At 55.5% G+C, this 26,567-nt stretch overlaps 1 protein-coding gene across 4 annotated transcripts in view; it reads left to right on the top strand.

The window, feature by feature from the left end:
* The window catches only part of Clec16a (C-type lectin domain containing 16A), a 175,711-nt gene that overhangs the window by 113,286 nt on the left and 35,858 nt on the right, over positions 1 to 26,567 (top strand). For all 4 annotated transcript variants that reach the window (XM_077106086.1, XM_077106085.1, XM_077106087.1 and 1 more), the window contains exons 19-21: positions 19,322 to 19,473; positions 21,814 to 22,018; positions 23,888 to 24,055. In XM_077106086.1, the coding sequence (XP_076962201.1) occupies positions 19,322 to 19,473; positions 21,814 to 22,018; positions 23,888 to 24,055 (525 nt within the window). The remainder of the gene's footprint in view (positions 1 to 19,321; positions 19,474 to 21,813; positions 22,019 to 23,887; positions 24,056 to 26,567) is intronic.

Raw genomic sequence — 26,567 nt, 5'->3', positions numbered from 1 at the left:
TGACGCCCTGAAGGCTGAAGGACCCCTCCCCAACTGTCCCTCCTCACTGCAGGTCTGCGTGGGCTCCCTGTAGGGCGCTCGCCGTACTTGACTGAAAATCAGCGCTGAAAACACCCTCGCCATTCCCCTGCACACATAGCCAGTGTTTTCCTGGAAAGTCATTTTGCAAATACCAGTGTGAGCATACCTGATCTCAGACCTCATCCTCGGAACTTGAAGCTTCTCCTTTTCCCTTTCCTGTGTTCTTGGCACAGAACCCAGCACGGGGTTGGGGGTCGGGTCTGTTGTCCATTAGCTGTGTGACCTCGGGCGGGTTCACTTTATATCCTAAACAGTGCCCCCGGGCAGCATTTGGCCCTTCATAGGATCCTCAGTGACACCGCTGCCTGTCGTGGTCCTCCTCATTGTCCTGGCGGGAAGGGCCAGGGCGCGCCACAGCACCAGGGCAGGGCACGTGCCAGACTGAGCATCGTGTGGGGAGCAGGGGGAGCCAACGGCATGGAGACCATGGCAGTGTGGAGGAGGGGACCCTCTAGAGGAAGGAGCCTGTCCCCGGGCAGCTCTAGAGGGGCACTTCCCCAGCCAGGGCCGGGTCACCCGAGGAGCAGGACTGAAGCAGCAGCTGGCAGGCTGCACCTCTCGGACCCCAGTGGGCTACAAGGGTTGGCAGGGCTGCCACAGTGGCCGGCTGCTTGAGGGTCCACTCGGGAGGGGCGACCAAGGCCTTTGGGTGGCAGGCTGTCTCCTGCGCCCACTTGGGGCTGGGGTGGTTTGCTCCTTTTTGGGGAGTAGGGCTGGTCCTGTTCTTCTAAATGACCTCCAACCTCACCCTCTTTCCGGGGTACTTGCTCGCCTTTAGGACAGCCACATCTGTGCTAATGAGCTACCTTGCTGTGTCACCTTCGGGTGGCAGAAGATGCAGGCTCCAGCTCAGAGGGAAACTGAAAGGTGACATGAGTCAGGGGTTCCAGAGGCTGGACCCAAAAGCCTCTCGCCAGACCCCGGCAGGCTGGGACTGAGAAGTTTCCAGCAGCCTGCAGTGCGGTGACAGTCACAGCCTGGAGCCAAGCCCGTGTCCCCAGGTGCAGGCTCGTGGGAGGGGGAGGGAGGGGGAGGGAGGCAGCGTGCTGCTGCTCTGTGGCTTAACGGGCCTCCCTGGCTCCAGCTGCTCAGGAGGCCGCTCTGAAGTCAGAGCCTGTGTAGGCACCGCCTCCCCCCTGCACTTTTTCCAGACCACACCAGGCAGTTCCCTTCTGAAGAACTGACCTTGTGTGTCCCTTTTACATCTGAGTTCTTTAGAAAAAATCCCTCCCCTTCTCTCTTTGGGTCCCCGCATGCCTGCCCCGGCCCCCTCTGCCCAAATTGGCCTTCTCTCGTTTCCCTCCTGCCTCTGCTGTACAGTTCATAATGGAACTCAAATGTGAAACATCAGCTTTGCATGGTTGCCATGAATTTTACATGAATCACATTTAAATCAATAAAGTCTGTAGAATGAATCAAGTTATCATTCTTATGGAGAAGTGGAGGCCGATTTAAAGGGGCCGTGGGCCTTGGAGCACGTAATGGAAAAAGTTGTCCCCCTTTCCCTGGTGGCTGGGCCACAGTGAAGCACTGGGCCCTCTACAGCCTGAGCTCCAGGAGGACAGGGGCACCTTTGAAGTGAGGGTGATCAAGCAGAGCCAGGGCGAAAGTCACATTTTCCATGACTTGTTTCTTCTTTGAACAGTTCTAATCTTTTTAAGTGGGTAATCTTTTAAATGGCACTCTGTTTCAAATGTGTGAGTTTGGGATCTTTGATGCAAGTAGCAGGAAAATGTGGGCGGTAATGTTGTGGAAGGTGGAAAGCCGCCTTTTCTAGGTCATGCTTCAAGAGCGAGAACCAGAGATAAGCAAGATAAGGACAGGCCACCAGAAAAAGAGAGGGAGTGGGGGAAAGGAGCCCCAGGGGGACCAGGCTGCCAAGGCCTGCTGGAGCCGGCCACATCAGTGCTGCCTGGGCGGGGACTCCCCTGCCTCTCCGTCTTCACCTGGAACCAACCTGACTTCCTGTCCACCTGCGTTGTGTTCTGGGGGAGATTGAGCTCTGTGACGGGCAGAAGCAGAGGCCAGGCAGGTAGCCCGGCTCAGGGGTTGCCCCAGGGAATAGGAGACGAGCTGAAACAGCAGAGGCCTGAGATTGGCACCAGACAGAACCTCTGCTTTGGAAGTTAGTGCATTTTCCACGGTCACAGTTACAGTGCCCTTCCAGACCCACCTTCTAAGAAGCACACGGCGGACCTGACTTTTTTTTTTTTTTTTGGTACTAGGAATTGGTCCCAGGGAGGCTTTACCACTGAGCTGCACTCCCAGCCCGTTTTATTTTATTTTTAAGATAGGGTCTTGCTGAGATGCTGGGATTATGGACATGTACCACCTTGCCCAGGAGGGAGCTGACGTTTTTCTAAATGCTTTTTTTAAAATTAGACATTAGCAGTTCGCTGCGGAAAGTCAAGAAAGTAGAGACAAGCATTGAAAACAGACAGACAGACACTGTAACGAGACCATACCCCACAGAGAATCCGTGAGTTCGTTTTACAGAGGCGAGGTGGCCGTGCGTGCGGTGACGGCGCTCATTCCTCGCGCCGCCTTGCTCCGTCATCGACCAAGCCTTTCAGTTCTGCCAGACTTTTCACCAGAGTCTGTGACTGGAGGGTACCTGTGGATATTCTGTCCATGTAAACTGTTGCATCTTCTGCTCACAGATGATGCTCAGTTTGCATTTATGTAAATTACACCGTGTTCTTTTAAAATAAATTAAGTACAAAGGAAGGGACGTAATTTAAAGAAAATATCAGATGTACAGATGGTCCAACTATGGGAAAATCCTAAGGGTAGTAAAGAAATGGCTAAATTTTAGGAAACTCTATTTTAACAGGATTTTTTTAAAAAACTGAATATGTGGGCCTGAGGTTTAGCTCAGTGGTCGAAGCTTACCTGGGTTCCATCCCCAGCACTGCAGAAAAGAAGAAGAAACAAACTACTGCTTATATCATCCCATCATGAGGTGGCTGGGCTGGGTTTAGCATCGCTTTATTTGTGAGTTTTTCCCTATTGAAACTCCCTTCCCAAAGTTTGCTCTCGTGATTCCCAGCACATGAGTTTGAGTGGACCTGGGGTTGAAGGGCAAGCTGGCTGGAAGGCTCGCCGCCCTCCGGGAAGGCTGTGCCGTGGTGGCTGGGTGAGTAACCAGGGCTGTTTTCCTGACTTGAACTCACAACTGTGAGTAAGCGCCTCCCATCACTTACCAGTTCCCTTATCTGCAAGATTTAATCGGCTCCCTCACCCTTGACAGATTTCTTCTCTCCCTGTGTTCTGGGGGCCTCTGTAAGTGCCTTTTAATATTTCTGTTGTGTGTGTTAATCTTTCATTAGAATTGGATGTAATAGAAATATTTTTTAAAAGGCTTAGCTCGATTCATGTCTTTCCCTGCCCCGTTATTTACATCCTTCTTTACCTGAATCATTAATGGCAGAGGACGCTGAGAGCCGTCCATCCATCCGACCAGGATCGCATCACACCTCGGGGTTCACTGGGGTTCTAGATGAGCTCTCTGGGAAGCTGAGAACCTCTGAACCTTTTTGGGCCTGTTGATATCTGTCCCATGAGTGGCCTGGGGCGTCTCACCCCAGTGCCATGGAGTAAATGGAGGGGAAGGATCTTGCGGTTTTTTGGAGTTGTCCGTAGGCTGCTGATCCTTCGCAGGAGCCCAGGCCTCCTGGTCACTCGGCTGGCTTCAGTGCTGGCCCTGGGCAAGTCTGCCTTCTCTGGAGGCCCCTGTGGTGGGGAGTTGTCCTCCCAGTGCTGGCAGGCAGTGGTGTGAAGAGGTGGCTGTGCAGGGAGTCACCCCAGAGCTGGTGGCACTCCCAGTGCCCGGGTCACATTCACACCAAGACCACACCAGGCCACCCGAGGGTGACGGAGCCAGCGCCAGCCTTTTTAAAGCCCCCTGGCTGATTCCACTAACAACAAGTTTGGGAGCCACAGCTCTAGGGCTCCCTGAGGAGCCTAGACATGGCCCCTAAACTCGCTCTAGCACAGCGGCACACGAAGGGGTCTCAAAAAGATGTGCTTTTTGGAGAAAACGGAGAGACAGAAGTCAGAAGCTGCCAGCCGTCTCTCCACACAAGGCCCGACCAGCGGGCAGGTGCGTGTGTGCCAGCTGGGACACAGGAGGGAGACGGGGGTCAAGTGGTGGTCCGCCTCCTACAGTTGCTGTCAGGTGTCCCTGTGTCCTGGCCAGTTGGTGTGGCCAGGGTACCCGGCTCCTGGAAGGAATTACGGGGCTCCTCCTCAGGGAGACCCAGCCTCCTGAAGGGTCAGAGCTGGGCTTCAGCTGGGCTTCTGCCTGTGATGGTGTTTGGGATCTCGCCAGTCTCCAAAGCAGTGTCCAGGCTCTCGCAGACGTGGCCCTGAACTCTCCACTTGACACCAGTGCTGAGGCGCCCAGGCTCGCGGAGGCCTGGCTCCGGCACACCCCCACAATCGTGACAGGTCAGAGGAACGTTCCAGCTCCTGGGTTTAGCCAGCTGTGGCAGCCCATGCGGGGGCCTGCCCACCTCAGGCCTGGACAGTGGGAGACGGGCACCAAGACGAGTGGTGCACACTTCCCCAGCTCTCTCCTCTTCCTGGGGCCCACTTATTGTCCCTGCGTGCTCTGTGACACTGGAGAGAGCTGTGTGGGAGTGTGCCTCTGTGGGCTCCGGCAGCGGGTGTTTGCTGATGGTGACACCCTCGCTGAGCCCCTGCCCTCCAGGCCTAGAAGCTCCCAGGTGTCCTGGGACAGGTTGTCCCCACCCAGAGGCCGTCACCAGTGGTGACAGCTCTAGTGGTCGGGGGTCTCTTGTTGGCCTCGGTCTCGTCTGTGTAGTGCCACTGCTGAGTCCTCCTTGAGTTGTCCGACCTGGTAGTGACGAGCCACCGTGGCCACCTGAATTCAAATCAATGAAAACAGATAAAATTTGAAATTCTTTTCTTAGTTGCATCAGCTCCATTTCAGGAGCTTCATCATGTGTGTCTAGTGTCGAGGTGGAAAAGAATGTCCAGATTTCATGTCAGTTAGTTGAAGTTGAGATGGACACGTGAGTTGGAGCTCTGTGTGGTCCTGAGCTGGGCGGCGCAGCTAGGGGACACTCCGTCAATACAGAAAGGCCTGTGGCCGCGCAGCTGGCAGTGGGATGCCATCAGGAAAGGAGGACAGCACGGTTTCCCAGACTCCTGCTCACCGGTGCGTGGACACCTGTCTCCACCCCTGCGGAGACCCTGAGTGTCCTTACTGCAGGCTGGAGCAGGACAGTGGCCTCCTTCACACCTGTAGTGACGAGTGACTGGAGCCAGGGTGGAGCAGCGGTGACGCCCCTGGGCCGCCGCCTCTCACTGCTTCCTCGCGCCTGGGAGCTGCGCCCGGTCATCACCCCTGGTGCACGTGGGACAGTGGAAGCCAGCACTGCCCTGTGTCGAAGCCCAGCCTCAGCAGGAAGCAGAGCCATAGGGTCGTGACTGTTAGCTGGCCACAGCTGCCCCTCGAGAGCAGGCTCCTTATGAGGGTCAGAGAGCCAGCCTCCACACCCGCCAGCTGCCCCTGTGGAGCGTCCCCGCTGCAGCCCTGTGGCGCGGAGGTGCGTCTGAGGACAAGCTGCGAAGCTCCTCTCCTTCCTCTTGCTGCACATCTGAGTTCCTGGGTCCTGCTGCAGGAGCCTGCCCACGGGTGGGGGGCCCAGACTGGCCAGAGGAGTAAGGAGGGTCTTGAGGGTCTCAGTCTTCCTGCCAGCTGGTGTTCCCTCCTGAGGTCGTGCCCGGATTCCCTGTCGTCTGTGACCTTTCCCTCTCTCTCCCTGCCGGAGGCTCTCCACGGCCAAGTGTTCAGCAAGAGCGGCCGAGACAGCGGGGCTTCTGCAGCCTGCCTCACCCAGTCACCCGGGCTCTGGCTCTGAAAGCAGCCGATGTCCTAGCTCAGGCATTTGACTTCCCGGACTGGTCCAGATCCATCTAACCCGGTGTGACCCGGGATCTCTCCCAGGATGGGGTTGGTGAAAGTGCACGTGGAGGAGGTGGGACCTGCCAGCGTCCGGGGGTTGGCCCTTCTGAGGGTCCTGGCATTAGCGGCCTGGCCTGGGACCAGTCACTGGTTCGGTGGCGCTCTCGGTTCTTCATCTGAAAGGTGCGGAGGAAAGGCACCTCCTGCCTCGGGTGGTCTGAAGTGCGCATCCCAGGGCCAGGTGCTTGGGAAGCGCATCTCTTGGAGTGTGCACAGGGGTGCCTTTGTCAGTGGATGGGACCTGTGAGGACAGTCTGTGGGAAGGATCTGCAGGTGAACTCTCGCCGCGTCCCTGGGCAGGTTAGGCACTGCCTTCCTGTTGCTCTAGTGGTTTATATTGACGGACTTACTTCAGTTACCCCAGCGGCAAGTTAGTAAGTAAAGGAATGAATGGGAAGTGTCACTGATGTCCCGTGTCCTCAGCGGACCCTTGGCTCCTGTGTAAGTTCCGTCTGGTTGAAATCGTGAACTTGTAACTGGAGGCCTGAGTCGAATGTAGTGGACAGCCGTAGGCGCGCACCTGCAGTTCCATGCCAACACGCGGTCCCTGCGCGTCTGCTTCCTGCCCACCGACAGCCCAGCCCCTCTGCCTGGCCTCCGCTGGCCCCTTACACCAGTCCCGTCCCACGGAAGGACAGCAGTGCTCCCGCCCGCGGGTGCCCTCTGCCCCGTCCCCTGCTGACGCCAGCACATCCTTCCCCCACCCTGGGGTCCCAGAGCCTTCAGCCCCCGGGGGTCGGAGGCCCCAGGCTGTCCCAGCCCTCACCTTTGTGTGTCTCCTCCACTCTGTTTGTCCCCTGGTCTGTGTCTCACCCACAGTGGACATCCCTGCCCCCAGCAGAGTCAGATGGGCACCTCCTGGGGGCCTGGCTGAGCACTGGACACAGTGACAGGACTCTGCCCTTCTGACAGTGAAGGTTTTCTGAACGATAAAGTGAAATGAAGGAGTGAATGGAGTGCCCTTTCTTATTTTCTTTTTATATTTATTTTTTAGTTTTCGGTGGACACAACATCTTTATTTTATTTTTATGTGGTGCTGTGATGGAACCCAGCGCCCCGCGCGTGCCAGGCGAGCGCCTACCGCCTGAGCCACCTCCCCAGCCCGGGAAAGCCCTTTCTTATTTTCTTTTTCTTGAATTTAGTAGAATAGTTGAGTGCAAGATGTTGGCAGGTTGGTGGGTTGGTGCTGGGGCTGAGCCCAGGAGTCCAGTGCTTGCCACCACTGGGACAAGTTCACTCAAGTAACTCAGAGGGAGAGACAATTGAGCGTTTTAGTATCTTTCGTGTTGAAGCATAGTTTAAAGAAGCCACCTAGTTGGGTGCAGTGTATGCAGAGCTGTGTGATGAGGTTTAGTTCCGTGTTAACCATGATCATTTTAAATCACATGCTTTGAAAGTGTGCTCAAGTGCCACTGATCATTGGTCATCAGTTTGAAAACGAGAAATTCAAAACATGGAGCAGGAAACTTGGTTGGTGGTGTGTAGAGCTGTTGTTTAAGTGCAGAGGTATGACATGTCTCCACCAGAGGTCTCCCGTATTTTACTGTTAGCGATTGAAGTACACTGAATTCCCACAAGCTAATTAAAAATCAGACTGCTGTGCCGGTAAGCATTCACTCTGTGAACTAATTTCTGCCAAAGGGCCGTAAATGTGTCCCCTGGTATGAAATTGAGACGTTCTTTCCCATCAGAAAAGGAGCGTGTGGGTTAGTCCCAGCCTCTTAATGAGAGGCAAGGAAGCCCAGGCCCACCCAGAAAGGTCATTGTCCCCGCTGAGGCCACACAGCCTGCGAGTGGGCTTCAGCCCAGGCCCCTCTGGTGGTCTCACGGTGGTCCTCCGCCAGCCCTGTTCATCTCCTCTGAGTTGCATTGAGGGGGCACCTTGTTGCCAACCGCTGTTTTAGCACTTTGCAAATATTGAGTTCCCATAGCAACCCTATAGAGAAGTGCTGATTGTCACCCCTTCCCTCAGGGACTTTTCTTATGAAGTCTTAGAAAGGAGACCCAAAGGAAAGAGAAGTGGGGCCCTAACTCCAAGAACCTTCCATGCAGAGGAGGAAGGAGAGTGCACCCACACTGACACACGGAAAAACTCACAGGTCCTCTCTGCCTTCAGCTCCTGTAAGTAATGCATCCCTGATTAAGTGATGTCTCCTTTCGTCACATTTCAGGACTGATTCAGAAATGTCACCTAGAGCAAGATACATCTGCTTTCTTCACCCTGTGACCCAGGTCCTGGCACCTGGTAGATGCCAGGCAGGTGCGGAGCGGAGAGACCCAAACCTCGTCCCGCAGAGGGGCCCAGAGCCGAGGAATCCTGGGGGCGCCAGAAAGCCAGGGTGTCCTTGTCCTTTGGCTGCCAGGCTGCTGGGGACCAGGAGGGAAGGAGCTATCTGGGGTGACAGTGAAGAGTTGAGGTATTCAAATCTTTTCTTGGAAATCTCAAGTATTCCATTCACCACCTCACAGGGTCAGGTAACTTTATTTACTCATGCTAAACAGGGCCATTTTCAAAGAGGAAATTATGCAATGTTGTATGCAAATGTGGCCTTCCGAGAGCAGTGTGGAGATAAGTGTGGTCACCACTGCGCTGTGGGATGAGATGTGCCCGTGGCAGGCTGCGAGTCGCCTGATAAGGCACATGCCATGCTCTACTTGGAATCGCTGCTCATTCGGATCTGTTCCTGGTAATTACGTTTTTCACTGAGTTGTCTATCTGTGAACTTTGTGCGGTAAAAATGAGGGGAACAAGGAATGGAGCTTTTCTGAGTCGCCCGCCCCTGCAGAGACTTCAGCAGGGGAGCTGCCCTGGGCCTGCTCTGGACGTGTGGGAACAAGAAGGTGAGACACTCACTCTGTTCTCCCAAGGAGAGTCTCTCTGGGGACTTCTCCAGGTGTCGTTTTGTGAAAGCCAGTCACACATGTGACTAGACACGGCTCACGCTTTCAGACCAAAAGGAAAACAGCCGTGGGAAACCCTCCTCTGCAGCAGGCAGAGCCGTGCCCAGGCCAGCCAAAGGCACCTGGGACAGGCTGCCTGTCCTCCCTGGCCTCGTCCTGCAGCTCTGGCAACGGCATTGCCGCTCCTCCATCCACTAGCCCTCGTCCCAAGCAAGCTCTTCACAGCCACCCATCATGTAGTAGCTGCTGAGTGAACAAGTGACATGTGCACTACCCACATCTGCAAAGTGAGCCTTGATAGGGTGACCTTGGTGGCCTGGGAATCCTGGGAGGCTAAGAAGTGGCACCCCCTTGGGTCCAAGCTCCCAAGATAACTCAGTGGGAACGACTTGAACTTGGGAGCCAAATGGATTTCCACAGTGAGGGGTCCTGTGGCCATCAGTCAAAAGGGACGACAAGTCAGAAAATTTGTGATTGTTACGTGCAGGTACGACCAGCCACCTCGTCCATGTCAGGCGCGCTGCTGTGGCTGTCTGGATTTCTCAGTTCAACCCTAGAAGCCAGCTTTCCCCGCGAGGTGTTCTTTTGAAATCCCTCAAGCTACTGCCAAGGTGTAAGAATTGGACAGTGAACATCTGTGCACCCCACCTGCCTCCTGCCACGCACCTTCTTCCATACTTGATTTCTCACCTCTTTCTCTACCTATCCATCAATCCAGTCCTATTTTTTTTTTCATTTATTTTTTAGAAGTAGTTGGACACGATACCTTTATTGTATTTATTTTATGTGGTGCTGAGGCTCGAACCCAGGGTCTCGCACGGGCTAGACAAGCTCTCCACCACTGAGCCACAGTCCCAGCCCCTCCATCCTATTTTTTTCAAATATTTTTTTAGTTGTAGTCGGACACACAATATCATTGTTTATTGATTGATCTTTTGTGTGGTGCTAAGGATCAAACCTGTACCTCGCACGTGCTAGGGAAGCGCTCTGCCACTGAGCCACAGCCCGGCCCCGGGCCCAGTCCACTCCTGTTTTTAAAACGTACTTCAGAGCACATTGCAACCCTCAGGACCTCCTCCCTACACACTGCAGCTGTGTGTCTTGAATAGAGCTGTCAAGTCATCGTACTGCCCCTGGCCTGCAAAGAAGGCCCCTGCGGTGAAGTTCAAGCCCCAGGTCGGCCAGCCGGGCCAAAGAGCTGCAAAGCTTCCATGGAGCTGCAGAGCCTCGGCCCCAGACCCAGCTGCCGACTCTTCCCCTGCATGGCCTCCTGCACCTTGTGCTGTGTTTATGGTAGGAAGTGGGGATGGGGTGTGTTGGGGGACACAGTGCTTCAGCCAGTTGCTCACGGCACTGGACGCACTGGACAGCAGCAGGTGGAGGAGACCCCAAGCCAGGACAAGAGGGAGGCAGCGGTGGTGTCACAGGACCCAGCAGCAGAGGCCGCGGTCCCCGGGATCGCATCAGGTGACCTGCGGTCTGCATGCCTGGTTGCTGCTGCCCTTTGCCATTTGGAGGAGCAACGCCAGGAAGATTTTTATTCTCTCCCCACTGTGTTCTTAGAGGGGTCCCAGCAAAAGCCCGCCGGCCCCCTTTATCAGGGAGGGATCCACTGCACAGCTGCCCCTGGCCCTGCTGGGAAGGACTGCTTCCGGAGATTCAGAGAAGACAAGTGATTGATCGCTCCTTGCTGTTGCTGGTTGATGGAGAAATGGTGACTTGATTTTCTTCAAAGGATTATCTGGCTGTCAGGAGAAGCGGCCAGCCTAATGGAGTGTGCTGGTTCACACCCTCGGTGGGAACACCAGAGGGTCAGGGGCCGTGATCGGAGTCCCCCGGAGTTCCCTGAGGCTCAGGGAGGCCTGGGTGTGGTGAGCTGACTGGGTGTCATTCCCTGGCCCCTGCCTGCTGGGCACATCTGAGTCCACACAGCAGCTCCCAAGGGAGCTCAGCGGAACCACTTCCGTACTCTGCAGCACGCTGTGGCGTCTCTGGATGAGTGGCTTCTGAGAACTGGAGCCCGTCTCCTCTGTCTCCTGCAACTCCTCAGTCGCCACCAGCCCTGCACCACTGGCGGGGTGAGGCCTCTCCCGCCACTGCACCTGGCATCGGGGAGCCGTGTGATTCCTTCAAGTCCTTGTCAGACTGTTCTGTGCCACACAGTGCCATCTCCATTCCCCTGAGGCCCGTCCCCCAGGTCAGAGAGTTCCAAGGACTGCCCACTGTCCACAGTCTGAAGGCTGTCCTGCTCACCACTGCATCTCAGCATCTGAAGGCCCAGGGACGGCGGCACCCCATCAGTGCAGCCTGCACGCGTGAGGACGCTCAAGGCTGGAATTCGGGCAGCGTTCCGATCCCCACCAAGAGGGTCACCACGTGCCCAGGGAAGAAGCAGCCTTGCCGGAGGCAGCCAGCAGCATCGGTGGCTTCCTCGGCCTGCAGGGCCTGCCTGTGGAAAGCTCGCATGGCGTGGACCAGGCAGAGCTGGCCCGATGGCGGACAGCCCATCTCTGAGGAAACTAGGTAGGCCTCTTCTCTGGCCTCATCCGGGGGACTGGACCCAGGTTCTGGTCCGCTCGCTCAGGACAGTGGGAAGGTCACACATCCGTCGGCCTCCACGCCTCAACCAGGTCGTTTGTCACCTGTGTCCTTGGGGAAGACTCTTGACCACAGGACCCTGGAGCCATGTCAGTGGGACCAGCTCGTGGGCGCTGCCGAGGAAGGTCGGTCTTGCAGCGCTTGGCCCTGAGGAAGCTCCCAGGCGGGCTCTCCACTTCAGATCGGCCCTGTTTTTCAGCGTGTGGCATTAGAGAGCCAAAGGCCGAGTGCCACGGCGTCCCCATTCCAGTGAAAGCCAGTGACCCCTGCTGCTGAGGGCCACTGCACGATCAATCCCATTCAGCTCCGATGGACGCACAGGGGCGGGGGTTGGGGGGCAGCATGTAGCATCCTTTGCCAATGGAGCCAGAGCCTGGAGGTCTCCCTGCAGGCCCTGCTTTCTTGGAATCCACCCCACTCACTCACACTCACTCACACTCACTCACACACACAGACATGAGGGATCTGGGCCCTGATCCTCAGCCCGCCCTGACCTCTGATCCACGACTCCTGCCTGAGGGACCCTACAAGACCCTGAGTGCTTCCTCAGTTGCAGTCTGAACTCCAGCTGTGGCCTCGAACCCAGTCTCCCGCTGGCCTAGAGATCCCCCATAAGGATGAAGACTTCCTGGATCCTAAGAATCAAATCACGGCATTGGCATCCGTGCTTCATTATGAAGAGATCATTGGATACAGCCAGGTCGGTCAGCCCACTGACTGCTCAGTGATGAGCCACATCCTGCCAGAGGAGGCAGCTGGAGGAGGCTTCAGTCCACGTGCCGAGTGGCCTCAGAACGGGAGCACCCCCTGCAGCCCAGATACTTCAGCACTGGCCAGGGTCAGGTCAAGGCACTGCCTCCGTGGGGCGTAGTGTGGCAGGGAGACCAGCCCAGACAAGGAAGGAGTGATGGAGGGGTCCAGGGTGGCAGGCACTAGGGGTCTGGGTGGGGACCTCAGGACATGGAGGAGAGAGCACCTGGGTGGGTAGGAGGCCACTGGAGGTGACAGGCCCTGGGGGGTCTCGCAGGACAGGCCCCGGGTCCGTGCACCCTGCCTACTCCATGATCCCACAGGAGTTCTGAGAAATGACCAGATCTGTGATCCGGCGTCTCCGTCTGAAGCCTGGTGTGGTCAAGAGCACGTGTCCAGGAAGCCCGACTCTCTCAGGGGAGGGCTCCCGCCTGAGTTCTGCCGCAGGGAGTCAGGCTTCTGCCTGGCATTTGACTTGGGCTGGACGTACAGTGACCACCTTTGACAAGACCACACAGCCTGCTTCTACCAGGTGTTCAGGACATGGCCCCAACCCCCTCTCAAGCCCCCTGGGCAGCCCTGAAGGGGATTACGTCTTAGTTTTGCCAGTGAAGAACCTGAGACTCAGAGAGGGAGGCGACTTGCCCAGGGTCACAGAGTATCAGCGGCAGAGCTGGAGGTTAAGCCCAGTCACCATGGCTGCAAAGCCCAGGCTGTTTGTGGCTGGCCACGTGGCCCTGACTGTGTCCTGGAGGGGCAGGGGGCTCCTTCATACTCTCTCCTTTTCTCCTCTCCTGACATCCTAAACCGCTGGGAAATGGCTGCACTGTATTCCCTTCGCCCTGCCTAATCCTGCAGGACCTTCTGAGCATCCAAAGTGGCCAGCCCTGATCTAGTGTTCCAAGATGTGCTGTGTCGCGCCTTGGTGGTGCTGGAAGAGTTTTACAGTTCTAACTGTAACTGTCTCTAGCACTAAATTAAAATAAGTCACCCCTGCAGTTACATGTTGCTGAGAGGTAAACCACCTTTAGACCTGGTGACTCAAAAACACGGACATTCGTTTTGTTTGCGAAGGTACAGTTTGCCCAGAGCTCAGTGGGGAAGCGCCTCCCTGCTCTAATGGGATCCGCTAAGAACTGGAGGACCTGCTCAGGGCTGGCCAGGGACCCAGAGCCCTGGTTTCTCCTTCAGCTGTCCAAGTGGCTGCTTGGGCTTCCTCACAGCATGGCGGATGGGTTCTGAGAAGATTTTTGTGATCTTGCCTCTGAAAACCAAAAGCAGCACTTCCTCTGGTATTCCCGGGGCCTCAGCAACCCCAGAGGACCTCCAGGTTCTAGGAGAGAGGGCTCACAGACAGGGCTCTCCATGTGAGCAAGAAGAGCACCCTGGAAGGGAGGTCCCCCTGAGGCCCCTTGGGAAAGTGCCGTCCACAAGAAGATTCATGTCTGAGCCCTTCTGGTCCATTCTGGTGCAGCAAGGAGAAAGTCTCAGACACTGGTTTACCTTAGAACATCTGACTTGGTTTCCCTTTGGTCAAGAGAGCAGGCATGCTGTGCTCCGTGGCGCACGCCTGTCATCCCAGCAGCTCAGGAGGCTGAGGCAGGAGGATCACGAGCTCAAAGCCAGCCTCAGCAAAAGCAAGGCGCTAAGCAACTCAGTGAGACCCTGTCTCTAAATAAAATACAAAATAGGGCTGGGATGTGGCTCAGTGGTTGAGTGCCCCCGAGTTCAATCCCCAGTACTCAAAAAAGCAGACATAATTTAATAAACTGCTTTCTTTCTCTTTCTCTTCATGATCATCTTATTGATTGTAGGAAATTCTGGATTTCTAGTCATAGTATTGATATGAGGCTTCCTTTTTAAATAAACTTGTTTTAGTAAAACACAAATGCTTAAGGAGAGAATTAGCACAAGGTGTTTTGCTGCTGGGAATTTGTTCTCATGTGCATGTTAATAAAACATTCCTTCAACTGATAGAGCAAAAGCCTGGACACTATCCTCAGTTAGGAGCTGTGAAGTCATGGGAGTCACCCTCACTGTGAAAGGTCTCTGTCCTTTGTCATCTGGACACATGGCTCAGTGGCATAAGCTCAGTGTAGACGGTGCATGTGTCTTGCCACCATTGCGAACGGTAGGGCAGGACATAGCCACACGAGCCCTTGGGAATGCACAGTGGGTGGATGACAAGAAATCTGCACACGGTTGTCTCTGGGGAGGGGGACGCAGAAGATTTATTGCTCCTGCAAAAAAAAAGAAAAAAAAAGTTTTATGCCTTTTAAAACGGGAGCATACAATATGCTATGTAGTCATATTAGTAAGTTTACTATTTTCTAAAGAAGTAAAATAGTGAATTTTCTCTGCCCTCAAATAAATAAAAGGCAGCACTGAGGAGTAGCGGCTACGGCCACCTTGCCTGGAGCAGAACTCAGGGTCACGTGGATCTGTCTGCCCGGCGCCTGCTCGGTCTCCTCTCCAGAGCAGAGACTCCTCTGTGTCGCCATCTGGGCCCCCGAGCAGCCCTGCCAACGGGCACCGGAAACCTCACTCTGGGTGTCGTGTTGCCTGGTGCCTGGGGAGCCCAGGGCAGCTGGACCCGCCACATGTGGGTTGGATTGGACCCCCACCTCATCTCCCAGGACTGGCTGTTTGGGAGACACCCGGCTGTGGACCAAGGGGGTCATCCGAGAGCTCTCCGTGACCAGCTGCTTCCTTGGGGATCAGCCTTGGGGGTCCTGCTCGCCCGCAGGTGGGCCCAGGGATATTCTCCTTCCCTGATTGGGCCCTAGAAGGACCACAAAACCTTTCTGTCAGGATGTAGAGAAATTTGCTTTTTGTCTTTATTCAGTGTTAAGGATGCAGGTAACACGTCCATTTCCCCTCTGGAAACTCAGAACTTTGCGTATGAACTGAAACCACCTTGCCTCTTGCTGTTGCCACTCAGCACTGATTTTTGAGACTTGGTTGGCCTGTGCACATGTCTGGAGAGCTGACCTGCTTCTTGCTTTCGCCACGGCCTTACATCCAGTGACGATCCGTTGTGTTCAGGCTGTCCCTTAGGGCTGAACACTTGGGTCTTTAGGACCCCAGAGCTGCTCTCGGCATCCCCGGGCACATCCCTTGCCCCACACTTTTGAGCACTTTTCTTGGGAACATACCAACTGCCAGGTCATAGCATCTGAAACTTTCAGTTTTAATAAATAATGCCGATTTGCCCTTCAAAATGCCTGAGTTCATTTATTCTCCCACCAGCAGCCTTTGAGAATGCCAGTCTCTGTGTCCTCTGTAATGCCTGATGTTATCAAGCCTTTTTATATTGAGTGAGTAGAAGGTGGTGTCTTGATTTGGTGTGGTGTTGGGAGCCACAACCAAGTCAAGATGGCGCCTGGCCTTTTGCCAGAAGGAAGGAGTGGTTGGGAGGTAGCGCCAGCGAGCCATGAAGATGATGATGATCAAGTTAAGCTGTGTATAACTATTAAGATAATGACTGATTGCTGTAACTGGATGATGCTAAATTGAAACAAGCTGTGTATTCAGTTGTGTATATAAACCTCTGCTGTCCGGCAATAAGGCGGCTCCTGCTCCCTCGGGTGCCCGCTACTTTTGAGTTCTCGCAGAGTTCCCGTTGGTTCTCGCAGAGTTTCCGTGGAGTTCCGGTTGAGTTCCCGTGGGGTTCGGGCAATAAAGTAGTTCCTGTTTGAACCTACAAGTGGCTCGTGACCTCCTGGTTATTTGTGCCCAGCCAGACTGCGGCAGTGTGGTTCCTGACTTCTCCGGGGACAAGCACCTTGTGTGTGATGGCTACTCTGTCCCTGCTCTGGGAACCCTTTCCAATGGCTGCTTTATCATCTTCTGCTGTTTGTATCCTAGAATGTCTTCCAAAAACTTTGTGCAGTGTCTTTATATGAAATTGGAGTGACGTTGTTGGGGGAAGGAGCCAGGTGGTTCGGATAAGCCCCACATTCTGGAAAGCGGCTTGGGTGGGTGACCAGGAATCCTCATGCCAGCTGCACCGGCCACTCCCGAATCAGGCAGGGAGGCCCCGGAAGCCACCGTTCACCATGACAGAAATACCTGTCACCTAGTCCCTCCCGCATGGCCATATCCCTTATGGGAACCTGCATGGTGCTGTCTGACTGCCCCAAAATCCACACCCACATGCAGGAAGGCCTCAGGCGACGGCTTAGCGTGTGGGCACATTGGCCTTCACTCAGCCACGCTCCCTGGGTTCCTCTGGCTCCCGGACATCCAGCCATCCAGACGCCATCGCCTGTCCCCAGCACTGCAGCCGGGAATGCCCACACCCTGACCTGAAGGGGATGCGTAGGTTCCCTAAAGTGACACCCCAGAGGCCCACAGACGTCCTCCCTGTCCCTGAAGGTGGCCTGTGCAGCCGGCAGATGCCCCTCACCACCCAGGGGTCCTTCCTGCCCGTGGGGACACTGTGTTTTCTAATGACGGCCCGTGGCATTTCTGAGCGCCCTCCTGCTCCGGGGGGTTGTTCTCCTTTTCTGTTCTGGGTGGGAGGTGGCAGGCCTTCTTTTCCCTGGAGCCCGAGGCAGCTTGGCTTTGTGAGGGAGGCCGGTGGCCTGCTGACAAGCCCCAGTGTCACTGACCAGATGACTCTCAGTTGGGTCAGTCGGCAGATGAGAGCGCAGAGCAAAGCTGAGGTGTCCTGCTGGGAGCAGGGAGAGGAGAGGAGACGTGGAAGAAAAAGCTGCCGTTTTGTTCTGTTTTTAGAATGATTCTCATTGAGAAAATATCTTAAATACTGAGTCCAGACCGTCCACCCTGCCTGCCCGGATCAAGAGGTTTCGTTTTTTAGAATACAGAAGATACGGTGTCCAGAGAAAGCAGTGATGGGATGGAAGTCCCTAAGTTTCTCGGGGCCTGTGGCTGGGATGGTGGGAAGGGGGCGGGTCTCGCCATAGGTCACATGATGCACAAGTCCTGGCAGTCAGCCGGCTGACGCGGTGCCAGTGTGCGCTGTGGGGACCTGGCTGTCCTGAAGCCAGGGAAAGACTCGGCCTGTAAAAGCTTGGAGGGTGGACTGCAGGCACCCAGGAGCCGAACCTGGCAGGGACACCCTCAGGACTGTGCTGCAGAGAGACTGACTGCCCGGGCATCTCCTCACTCCTTAGAGCAGGTGAAAAGACCAGTGGTGGGCGGGGAATACCTGAGTTGGGGCTAGAACTTACACCATCTGCACTACCTTCCTCTTTTCCCAAGAAATTTAAGCCAAATATTGGGTCCAAGTATTCCCAAGAACTCACTGGGGTGATGGTGTTCCAACCTGAATGCCGTGATGTGCGCGTCCGTGGACTCCGTTCACACCAGACCCGTCAAATGAGTAGATGTTGCCATCCATAGATCACAGCTCCAAAAGGCGGTTAAGAAAAATCAGACACACTGCTATTTTTTGAAGCAGACTTGCATTAATAGGCTTGCCCTCTGCCCTGGGCGCAGGTTGGTCTGTAGGGACGCCTGGGTGGTGGGTTTGTTGTTCTGTTTTAGAGCATTCTGATCACACTCCGTATTTGGATTCCTTCTGACAGAGTCGCTCCCCTTCTCTCCCTCTGTCCTACTGATCGTCCTTTCTCTGCTTTCTATCTATTTTGGCTGGTAATCTGCACGTATCCTTAGAGGAGGGATTCCCTTGGTACGTCACATATGGGGATACCTTTTGAACACCAAATTTCTATCCTCTTTTCCATCTAGAATCGTGATTTTCTTCCATCGTCATTATACATGGGGTGAATAAGTCTGGGGGGTTTAGTTTGGCTGCTTGGTTTGGTCATCTGGGCGATGCTGCGATGGGGCCAGGGCCAGACACCTGCTGAGCTACACCCGCAGCCCCACATGTGTATGATTTTTAACTGGAGTTTTTAGTGTATTTCAGAAGAATATCTTGAATACTCTCATTTTGAAATAATTTCAAGTAAAAGGGGGGCACACAGAGCAAAAGTGGAAACTCTCCTTTGATCCATCCCCCACATACCCTCCCACCCCGGTTCTCACTTCCCTCCCCACAGGTGACCACCACTCACAGTCTGGTCAGGCATGAGTTTTACGTGAGTCTATAATTTTCCATCTGGGGAGGAAAAAAATCACAAAAGTTGTTTCCCGGCTTGGGGACATTTTGAGTGTTTCCTGGTTTGACGACCTTTTTTTAAAACGTGTGGCACAGGATTTCCCTGGAGAGAACTCAAAGTAGGAAGTAGGTGCGGCTGTCCCGTGTTACTGAGCTGTCCTCAGCACCCTCAAGGGCAGAACTAAGATTGGAGTTTGGGGATGACTTTCAAGGAGAAGAAGGAAGGGTCCCCACGCACAGACCCCGGCTATGTGACCTTCCCATCTGTCCTCCTCGGCTGCAGCAAACATCTCAGATCAGGACATTCGTCCATGCCCAGGGTCCTGCACCCTCTAGTGCAGAGCTTGGCACTGGGTTGCCGGACACCGAGTCGGGGGCTTCGTGGTGCTGTTATAGAGAGCAAGAGACTCTTCCTGTTTGATCTTGGTGACGCCGTCTCAGACTGCCATTCTAGGTCCATAGGAGGTGCTGCAGTGCCCTGGGATTCTTGGCTCGCGCTCTTGGGACCTTGTCTTTGCCGTGCTGGGCATGGAACCCAGAGCCCACACGTGCCAGGCAGCTCCTCCACCGCCAGCTGCATCCTCAGCCCCAGCTCTTGTTATTTTAAGCCGCAGTTCGAGTACTCGACACGCAGTGAACTCTGAACTAAGGGTTTGTCGTACTTTATATCAGTCCCAACAGACGGTGCTTTGAGGCTGTGCGTTGTTGCCGCTTTTTGAGATGAGGGGTCTGAGGCCCAGAAAGGTAAAGGAACTTGCCCACCGTGACTGGCTGAGGAGGGTCTCAGACCAGTCCTGAGGGGCTCGAGGCCTTCCAAGCTCTGCTTCCTGGCAGAACGAGAGACAGTGGGGGGTCCTCCCAGGCCGGCAGCCAGACACGCACTCATTCTTCTCTCTGCTCGCTCTTCCCAGATAACAGTGACTTGATCGCGTGCACAGTGATCACCAAGGACGGTGGCATGGTCCAGCGATTCCTGGCTGTCGACATTTACCAGATGAGTTTGGTGGAGCCTGATGTGTCCCGGCTTGGCTGGGGAGTGGTCAAGTTCGCAGGCCTTCTGCAGGTAAGATGACCAAAAATTCTGGAATTGCTTCCAAGTTCCCTGCACAGACCCACATACCCAGTTTTCATCTTTGTAGACCGTTTCTAACCATGCCAGGAGGGTGTGAACAGATTGTCCGTGGAGAAAGCTAAGACTTTGCACAGATAAGGGCCAAGTCCTCTTTGACCAAAACCCACACCCCTCTCCCCTGCAAGAGATGACCTCCGTTATCAGACTGATGCTTGCAGATCTATTTCTGTGCCAAATGTGCATAATGACACATACTAGTTTTTAAAGTTGTGTCTAGTCAGCCCTCTGTATGTGCATCTGCATCTTCAACCAACTGTAGATAAAAAAAAGTCTTTGAAAAAGATGGCATCTGAACTGAATATACATACTTTCTTCTTATCTTTATTTTCTAAGCAGCATTACATGGCGTGAGGTGTTTTGAGTGATCTGGAGATGGTTTAAAGTCTAGGGGAGGACGTGTCCATGATATGCTGTCTGCTCCAGTCCTCTTTACATAAAAGACATGGGCCCCTGCAGGTTCTGGTATCCTCAGGGTCCTTGTGGGCCCCAAAGGGTGACTGTCCATACATTTCAGAGTGTGTGTTTCCTTGGTGTCACGTGGAACATATTGCAACTCGGCCTTCTTCACTCAGTGGCGTCCCTCAGCGAGCTCGCCATGTCAGAGCACGCGCACCTGCTGCTTTTCTCTGACTGCCGCGGGTCTGGACCAGGCATGCTGAGCCAGGGCTCTGTTTCACCTTTCCAGCAGTGCGCCTTGAGCGGAATCGGTCTCACTTCCAGGTGCACTTGGTCAGGATCTCCCTAGGCAGATGACTGAGACGTGGCATGTGCCTGTTTTAAGTGTTAAGAGGCCCTGCCAACTTCCTCCCTTAGTGATCTTTGCCACCAGAGCTCTGAGGACTCCCTTCCGCTCGCCCCGACTCCAGCGCGGAAAGGCTCTGAATCGCCTCGCACCAAGTGGGAGCTGTCTGTCGATGAGAGACGGCCAGTGCCATCTTCTTTGTTGAGTGAGACAAAGAACCGGAGGCTCAGGAGCAGCCTGGCCACTCACACCTGTCACCCCCGGTCCCCGAGTTCCCAGCAAGCACGTCCTCGCCTGGGTCCGCCCTACTGTGAGGCAGCCCATTTCCGTGTTGTGCAGTTCTCATTCCTGGAAAGACCTTGCCAGCTGACCCACCTCCCTGTAGCATGGCCTGCTGGCCCTGCCCACTGTGGGTCACAAGAGCCACCTACATATTTGAAGAGACTCTGCAATACACTCTTGCTCACCCCCGCCTCCTCTCCTTCAGGATCTTTCTAGTTTAAACATGTCTCTTACAGAGAATGATGCGAGCGACAGCCATAGAACCTTTCGCTTTGAACGAGACTCGCGTGTAAGACCTTGTCCATTGGGCGACTTGGGCTCTTTATATCTAGGCTTATGACCCATTTCCTTTAGAATGTATGTCAGGAGACCGTTTCCTCCCTGAAGGGCTCACACCTGGCCTCCCTCAGACAGTGAGGCCACACAGCCTTTCCTTTGGGTCGCCGTCCGGAGGCTGCTCTTGGTCGTGCCTCTGTAGAGGCCTTGCTCTCTGCTCCAGGCTGCAGGCCCCAGTGAGCCTCCCTCCACTGGGACGCAGCCACTGTTCCCAGGGACCCGCACCAGGTGTGACCCCTCCTCCAGGACTGTCCGCGCCTCCCACCCTCTCTGGCATGGCTGGCCTTTGTGACTGTCTGTCTGCCGGGTGACATCACCACCCAGCCGCAGGCTCCAGGCTCCCCGCGGGCACCGTTCTGGGGTTTGGGATTGGAGGAGCTTCCTCCCTTTCCCTTGCTCCACGGCAGTGGGCCTCTCTGCCTCCATGCACAGTGTCTTCAGATCTCGCCGAATGGCCTTCCCTCCCCCTTCCTTAGGAGACAGAAGGTCCTCAAAGACCTAGAAAGGACACACAGTCTCCTGTTGTTAGAGAAGCCAGGAGACAGACCAGCACACCTACGGCCACGCCCCATGGAGGTGGGATCGCGTAGCCATCTCTGGTTGCCCAGCAGGAACGATTGTGGAAGTTGCCTGTTGAGTGACAGGTGGCCCTTGAAGAAGCTAGTGAGCCCTTTTATTTGCCAGGCCTCGAAGTCCTCATGGAAATGGGTGCCAGCCACCACACCCAACACTGACCACTGTGCGTCCCTCCCTGCCTTCTCCCCCTGGGCCTGGTTGGTTTGTGCCCACCCCCAAGTTTGTCAGACCGGGGAGGCATAAGCAGAGTCGACTGGGGGGATCCTGGGTCCCACAGGCCTGGCAGATGCCCCCCCCTGAAACCTGACGCGCACCTCTGCCTCCTTGCTCTGCAGGACATGCAGGTGACCGGCGAGTACGACGACAGCCGCGCCCTGAACATCACCATCCACAGGCCCCCCTCCAGCCCCCACTCCAAGCCCTTCCCCATCCTCCAGGCCACCTTCGTCTTCTCGGACCACATCCGCTGCATCATCGCCAAGCAGCGCCTGGCCGTGGGGCGCATCCAGGCCAGGCGCATGAAGATGCAGAGGATAGCCGGTGAGTGCCGTGGGCGGGCTGTCCTCTGGGCCTCCCGGGGAGGAGCAGCCACGGGGCTGCCACTGGGCTTCTCACAGTGACCTGCAGAGACCCGCGCTCCTGGAGAGGGGGACACGTGCGCGGACTCATGGTGCACCATGGGGATGGAGGCTTTGCACGGAGACGCCCGCTTCCGAAGTGCTTGGTCACCTGAGAGTGTCTAGGGCCACATGGGAGAGCAGGGGATCCTCCGTGGCAGGCCAGAGGCTGGAAGAGGCAGGCAGTGTGTGACAGGTGTTCTGGCTCCTCCACTGACTGACACGGGATACCTGAACCTTCCGGTACCACCTTGAGCCTGAAAAACCTTCCATTTATGGGGCTCGTGACCCGCTTTACAGAGGAGGAAACTGGGGCTCAGCAACTTGCCAGTCACCCAGAGAGCCAGTTGGCAGGACCCCAAGGCTGAACTCCCTCCTCTGAACTCCGGCTCCCCTCCCCGGCCCCACCCAGCCCTGAATTCAGATGAGGCTTGGCGTCTCTCAGGTACAGTGGGGAATCGGCTAGGAGACCATCACCATGGTGTCAGGGAGGCCCAGCTGTCTTGGGGAAGGCAGGGCCTGGGTGTCCTGTTGGGTCATGAGTGGAAGCCAGGCGTGGCCACCCGTGGTGAGCAGGAGAAGGTGGTGTCCTGTCAGCATCCAGAACTGTGCACAGCTTCTCTCAGGGTACCCAGTACCTCTGGACAGCCCAGGCTGGGCCGTCCCTGGCGTGGCTGCTGGGGAATGTCCAGCCCGAGGTGGGGTGGGGCGCTTTCTCAAGGGCTGACCTAAAAATAAACCCGTGGAGGGTGGTTCTGGGCGTGCCTCCTGGTTGGCACCGCCTGCCTCCCGGGGAGACCCCCATCTTGTTCTCACTGGGCTGAAACCTGGCCTGCAGATCATGACAGAAGCATTCTGTAATGTGCAAAGTGACTCCGAGCACTCAGACTTTTCTTCTTTAAGATTTATTTTCAGAGGTTTTTTTTTTTTTTTTTTTTTTTATGTAAAGCAGTTTCTCGCAGTGGGCGTGAAGGCCAGATATTTCATTTGAAAATCGAGAATCATGCTGCAAAGTGGCTGTTGGAACCAGCGCCTGGGGTGTTTCTAAAATTGGTTTTAAAACGCCCCTCTGAGGTGATATATCAGGTAGCTGTTTATGGGGAGGAGGGTGACAGCGCTGACATGCAGAGTCCCGTGACTGCTCTCCCTCACACACCACCCGGGCACAGTCCGCCCTGCACAGCGGTGGATCCCACATCCGTGGCTTCAGCTACCCAGGGATTGAAATATTCAGGGGAAAAAAAAAATGTGTTGAACACGGGCACATTTTTTCCCTGTCATTATTCCCTAAATGCAGCATGACCACTCTGTGTTGCGGGTAAGTCACCCGAGGAATGACTGGTGTAGGTCCTGTGCAAACACTCCGCCACTTTACATAAGGCCCCCAGCGCCCACAGAGCTGGGCCTTGGGGTCCCAGAGCCGATCCCTTCAGGCTCTGCGAGTCTTTCCTTCATCTCTGCACATACATGTGAGCTTTCGAAGCAGGATCGGCCCTGTTTGCTTGAAGGTTGAAACGGCAGCAGACGCCAGCCACAGCAGAACTGGCTGCGTCCTCTCCACCTGAAGATCAGGCGCAGAAGCCTCTCTTCTTGGTTTCAACCTTCGCCTGAAGCCCTCATCGATGCCCAGTTGGACTCTTCAGTGTAGTTGGTGCCAGCTCAAGGCTGCCTGCTTGGCATCTCCAAGGGCCATGGCTGGCAGAGCCACAGCTCCTGCAGCCCACTCTCTGTCCAGGCTCGCCTGCCTTTTCCCCTCCATGGTAGGAATGAACTGTGTGCTGTTTGGTTACAGCCCTCCTGGACCTCCCGATCCAGCCAAGAACCGAAGTCCTGGGGTTTGGACTTGGCTCCTCCGCCTCCACCCAGCACCTGCCTTTCCGATTCTATGACCAGTGTCGCCGGGGCAGCAGCGACCCCACCGTGCAGCGCTCTGTGTTTGCATCTGTGGACAAGGTGCCGGGTAAGACCCCTCCCTGTGGGAGTCGGAAGGCCTTCTCTGCTGGGCCTTCGTGAGCCCCCTCCCTCTCTCAGAATCCAGGGTCTTGACGTGCCGGGTGACACAGCTTCTCAGGCTGCGTCAGAGCGTGGCCCCGTTCAACACAAGCCCAGGAACCAGTCTTGGCTCTCCCGTGGGTATTTTGTGCCTTGGTTTGGTTTTCCAGAGATTTGTTGGGTGTGTGGAGAGACTTCTCAGAACTAAGACTAAGAAGTTTCTTGGAAATTTCTTGGAAATACTTGAGTCACTAGTAAGGAGGCCATGGGAGAGTAATTTCCTCCTCCAGGAACGATGGCTGAGGAGATGGCGTGTGCAGTCCCTGGCGTGCCCCGAGAAGCGAGCCCTGGGAAAGGGCCCTGCCGCCCACAGGCTGCGTCCCCCGTCCAGGAGCAGCTCTTTCCACTTTCTCCAGAGCCGCTCTGGCCACCTCCTGCCCTCCCAACAAAAGGGAAGTGTGAGTGGAGAGTTCAAGGCCGCTTTGGCAGAGCAGAAAGGACTGCTTCTCCCCAAGAGTGGCGCTCCTTCCTGTTCCCGTGTGCGGGCTTTAAGTAACTCCGGGTGCGCCAGAGCCCTCTGTCCCTCGAAAGAGCCCTTGTCTCCATTACCGAATTCAGAAAAGTGGCACGCTCCCTAGCCACCCAGCCCCGACTGTGTTCGAGGTTTGACCTTGAATTGCATGGGTCATGAAATGTCCTCAAAAACAGATTTAAGAACAAAGTGCAACCTTGAGAACCCACCCCAAATCCAGGGGATTAGGGTCTATATTTGATTTTGTATGTTTCCTCTGTATGTGTGTGTTGCACAGAAATGATTTTTAAAAATCAGACAAGACGTGATGAAATGAAAAATGAGTCATCTTTGCTCCCGAGTAACCACTGTTGAATTCTCGCATGTCCTTCTGGGAATGTTTACTTGTGTGTAATACGTATGCTTCTGTGAGTTGGTTTTCACACACAGGTTCCACCATGCGTGTGATTGTGCACCTCGGCTCTACACACTCGGTGCCAAGTCAGTGTCACACATTAGCACACAGACTTGAGTTCATGGTCACTAACTGCCGTGGTGTTCTGTTGAAGGGTTGAACAAAGCATCCTTTGTGACCCTCTCATATTGATGGACCTTTGGGTCATTTCCAGGGCTTTGCTCTCACGGTGTCATAGTGAACCTCCCTGAGACGCCTTTGTCCAACTGCACATCTCCCACGTCTGAGGGTGGATTTCCAGCAGGAGGTCTGCCAAATCAGAAGGCAAGGCTTTTCATCTCGATAGATATGATCCCAACGTGGACTCTGGGGAAAATGCCCCCGTCCCCTGTGCCACCCACAGCCTGTGACTATTGCCCTCTGAAAAACCCGCCCGGCCTTGCAGTGGACAGCCGCCCTGCCTGTCCTCAGCTAGGGATGCGAAGCCATGCTGCCGATCCAGGTGCCATCCAGGTGCCATCCAGGTGCCATCCAGGGGCCATCCAGGTGCCTTCCAGGGGGCCATCCAGGTGCCATCCAGGGGCCTTCCAGGGGCCATCCAGGTGCCATCCAGGGGCCATCCAGGTGTCTTCCAGGGGGCCATCCAGGTGCCTTACAGGTGCCATCCAGGGGCCATCCAGGGGCCATCCAGGTGCCTTCCAGGTGCCATCCAGGTGCCATCCAGGGGGCCATCCAGGTGCCATCCAGGGGGCCATCCAGGTGCCATCCAGGGGGCCATCCAGGTGCCTTCCAGGGGGCCATCCAGGTGCCATCCAGGTGCCATCCAGGGTGCGATCCCGGGCGCGGAGGGCTCCTTGTTCAGGGCTGTAGACAGTTGCTCACTGGATGTAATCCACACTGTGAGTCAAAGTTAACTAAATGCAGGTGGGTCCCCGGAGAACTTCTTTCTTTGGGTGATCCGGTTTCTTTCAGTACCAGAACTTATTGATGAAGGAGAAAAACTGGGACCCCACCAATCCCTTTTCAAGTGAGGTAGAATGTGAAACAGTAGACTCGGGTGCGATCCTTCAGCCTGCGGGATTGTTCCAGTTTGCAGAGTGCCTTATGGTGACGTCTGTGCACCTCTCCACTCCCTGGGCTTCAGGGCAGGTGGGAGATCAGGTGCTGGGAGTGTGGCCACCTCCAGTGGCCTGGCCTCCAGGCAGGGGTGGGTGGGACGTCCTGGATGCTGACCCTGACCCTAACCCCAGGCTGTGAGACTGCAGGCTGTCGCCGGTAGCTAAGGAAGGTGACCGTCCACCCGCGCCTGGGTCTCTTTCCTGACTCCCCTGATGTGCCACTGAGGAGGGGGAAGGGCGTTATTTTATGTCTCCCTCTGAGAGAGGCCTCACTGCCCTCCTCCCGTGCCGTAGCATGGCCCCCGAGTGCAGTTCAGAGAGCACACAGGGGTCCCTGAGCCTGGGCCTGCGTCCCCCATCACCCCCACTTGTAGTCTCCCCGCCCTCTGCGTTCAGCCAGCCGGGTCTTTCCAGAATGGCGCTCTGGCCACGCCGT

This window comes from Callospermophilus lateralis, chromosome 19 (genome assembly GCF_048772815.1).
Source record: "Callospermophilus lateralis isolate mCalLat2 chromosome 19, mCalLat2.hap1, whole genome shotgun sequence".
Classification (NCBI taxonomy): Eukaryota; Metazoa; Chordata; class Mammalia; order Rodentia; family Sciuridae; genus Callospermophilus; species Callospermophilus lateralis.
This window is presented reverse-complemented; position numbering and strand designations above follow the sequence as displayed.